This window comes from Cicer arietinum, chromosome 6, assembly GCF_000331145.2.
Source record: "Cicer arietinum cultivar CDC Frontier isolate Library 1 chromosome 6, Cicar.CDCFrontier_v2.0, whole genome shotgun sequence".
Lineage (NCBI taxonomy): Eukaryota > Viridiplantae > Streptophyta > Magnoliopsida > Fabales > Fabaceae > Cicer > Cicer arietinum.
In genome coordinates, this window is record NC_021165.2 from 25,119,345 (window position 1) to 25,122,994 (window position 3,650).

Genomic DNA, 3,650 nt, shown 5'->3' on the forward strand with positions numbered 1-3,650 from the left:
AGTTGCGGTTCTTCCGGTTCATCGTCATTTTGATCATTTTCTTCAATGTAAGCTGTAGATGGATTAGAACCACTGCCACCTGGTTCCATTACATTTTGGGATTGTTGATTATACATTGAATCAAATACAGCATATGCCGACTCAGGAGTTGTGCACTGAGTTCCAAACAAATTATAGAGAAGCCCATCTTCTGTCGGATAACCGGGTGTTGGTATTTCTGGCACCGACGGAACGTAATACTGAGATGGTGGTGGATCATAAAATGGAACTTCAGTAGCGACGTGTATGTGAGGTGATGATGAAGACTAATTATACTTTATGCTAGAGCATGCTGCTATGACATGTGAACAAGGCATATGTTTAGCTTGATATATTCCACAATCGCACCACTTGTTAGAAAGGTTTACACTGAAATGACCAATTGGTCGCCCTTCTCTTGGAACCACTGTCTCGTGCACCATGAAAGTATGGTTGCTCCGATCAAAACTATCCACCCTATGACTATTGGATTTACTTATTTCCAATTTCATAAAATCTATGCAAGGTTTTGTGTATACCTGACCAGAAGCTAAAATTGATGCGTGTTGTTTTCCCATGGTTGGAAATAGTGTCCCTGTTTTAAAATAAGTCGATTGCAACAAAGTAGTGATGGGAAGGTTGCGCGGGCCTTTTAATACTGCGTTGATTGACTCCACAAGGTTGGTTGTCATCTGACTCCAACGACTACCTCCATCGAATGCTTGAATCCAATCTTGTCGAGGTATGTTGTCTAACCATTTCAAAGCATCCGGATTTAGCATGCCGATTTCTCTACGGTAGTATCGATATGTAGGCTCGTTGATAGAGTAACCTGTATTAAAACATTAGACAATTATATAAATTGAGAATAAAATTATTAAAAATTAAGAAAATTATAAAAATTAAGAATGAAACTATTACCCATAGAAATAACTTTTTTCTTCAAAGCATTGTCTTTAAATTCCCTTGTAAAATTTTGTGCAATATGTCGGACGCATAACATATGCTTTGACGGAGGATCTTGCCACCCATTATTCGGATTATTATAAGCACTCTTAATAGATTCATGTCTATCGGAAATCAAACAAATGTTGGCTTGTGGAGTGACAAATTTTCTCAAATTTCTCAAAAAGAAACTCCAACCTTCTTTTGTCTCACCTTCCACAATAGCATAAGCAATAGGAATTACGTTGTCGTTCCCATCTTGTGCAACTGCTACCAATAGAGTTCCTTTGTACTTGCCGTACAGCCAAGTCCCATCAACTTGTACCATTGGTTTGCAGAATTTAAACGCAGATATACACGGAACGAAAGCCCAAAATAGTCTATGAAAAATCGTTATCCCATTTATCAAACTATTCTCATGATAAGCTGGGATGGTTTCCATTTCTATTTTAGTTCCTGGAGCAAACGTTTTCATAACCAACAACCATTGTGGGAGTTGATTGTAAGACTCTTCCCAGTTGCCATAAATTTGTTCGATCGCTTTATTCTTTCCTATCCAGGCCTTTTTATAACTAACTGTGTAGTTATGTAAAGACCGAATTTGAGCAACAATTACCTTCACTTTGATTGACGGATCTACTTTCACAACTTGCATTATGCTTTGACATATCATATTAGAATCGAGCTTCGTATGATCTTGTGACAATGCAGAATTTGTGCATGTATGAGGCACATTCAATTTACCAATAACCCACAATTCACTTTTTTTGCGTTTTGAAGCTCTACATCTAAACAAACAATTTGGATCTGAACAATAAATGACATACCTTTCTAAATCTGACTTTTGTACCACAAAATTCAATGATTGTTTTATGTGGTAGCGCTTGATTGCATGTATGCATTCATCTTTGTTCTGAAACTTCATTCCAACCGCAAGAGTTCCATCTACTGTTGGGACTTCGTTAATGAGCAAGTGATCAAATTCACTTGATTTCTGTTGAGTATCTAAATTGATGCTCTTCAGGTGAGATGGTGGATCGAAATCAGGTAGAATAGGTTGATCTTCTGCTTCCATATCTTCGTCACCATCAATGTCATCGACAGAATTATCAGATGATTCATCGAAGTATGTTTCATCCTCTTCACTATAATCACTGAAATCTTCGTCGTTGATACTATGTAAGACACTAAGGGGAAGATCGCATTGTGGACTTGTTGGAGGAGATTGATGATGGAGTTGAAAACTTTCTGAACGAGTTTGTTCTAATTGGGTAGAATATGGTTCGTAGTGTTGTGATGGAGGATAGTGTTGTGACGGAGGATAGTGTTGTGATGGTTCATAGTGTTGCGATGGAGAATATAAGTCGGGTTGATAAGGTATGTTTGATGTTGATGGTTGATCAATGTTTGTTGATGGAGGAGCAGAGTCAAAGGTAACATATAACTCGATGGTGCCGAGTTGTGACCACTGTGCATAAACATCAAACATCAACTCAACATCTTCATCGTCGCAAATCTTCATGAGTTCAAACTTTGTTGTATTTTCACCAAAGAACACGAGGTGTCAATAAACTATATCACTTATCGTGACGTTGTCACCGAGCTGTAATTTTTTTTCTAATGACATTCTTTAGACGAGCAAGGTTGCTTCCCGAATGTACTTTGAACGCCTTTTTATAGTCACTTACAAATGTTTTTCCTTCAACTCCATCAACAATTGAACCATTGTAATAAACAATACAAATTACTTGTTGAGCAGCCATGACTAAATGATTGAGAAGGTATGGTGAGATAGAAGGTGTGGTGAGAAGGTATGGTGAGATAGAAGGTGTGGTGAGAAGGTATGATGAGATAGAAGGTGTGGTGAGATAGTCTATTTATAGAACTTTTTCAACATTGAAAATTGATTAGAATCATCTAATTGGTTGAAACTATATCACAAGGATTGCCTTCCATAGATGATTTAGATCCGTTGATAAATTTTATTCAATGGACAAGATTAAATATTGAATAGAATAATCTAATTGGTTGAAACTATATTACTAGGATTGCCTTGCATAGATGATTTACATCCGTTGATAACATTTATTCAATGGACGAGATTAAGTGGAATGGCGTGCCTGATGTGCCGTGGCCTGGGGAAGCGACCTCTTGAAGAGGTCGTGGCCTGGGGAAGCGACTTCCTGATGAAGTCGTGGCCTGGGGAAGCGACTTCCTATTGAAGTCTTGACCGTGTGAGAAATCGTTCCCTGAGGAAACGACTCTATAAATACTTCATCCCTCAGCATTCTACTCACAACATCTTCACTTCCTTCCTTAGATTTTTACTCACAATACTTCACTTTCTCTGCATCTTTCACTCATACATTCATCTTCTTCACTTTCTATTATTATGGAATTATCTACAAATCACCGAGCTGAAATCAAATACATTCAAACATTTGTAAGTATCTTATTAATTGTTTTATTTTATTTATTCTGAATTTGTTATTTGTGTTATTTTATTTTATTTATTTATTTTATTTATTTAATTATTGTCATTAATTGGTTATTTTATTTTATTTATTCTGAATTTTTTATTTATTTTATTTTATTTATTTAATTAGTGTCATTAATTGGTTATTTTATTTTATTTATTTAATTAGTCTTATTAATTGATTATTTTATTTTATTTATTCTGAATTTTT

At 35.9% G+C, this 3,650-nt stretch overlaps 1 protein-coding gene across 1 annotated transcript; it reads right to left on the reverse strand.

Moving 5' to 3' along the window:
• Positions 1-305: 305 nt before the first annotated feature.
• On the reverse strand, positions 306-3,402 carry LOC105852420 (uncharacterized). Its single transcript, XM_027335340.2, has 2 exons — positions 940-3,402; positions 306-850 (listed from the first exon to the last, which is right to left on the reverse strand). Exons 1-2 carry the CDS (start codon positions 2,483-2,485, stop codon positions 306-308), a joined length of 2,091 nt encoding a protein of 696 aa, XP_027191141.1. The 5' UTR covers positions 2,486-3,402.
• Positions 3,403-3,650: the final 248 nt, after the last annotated feature.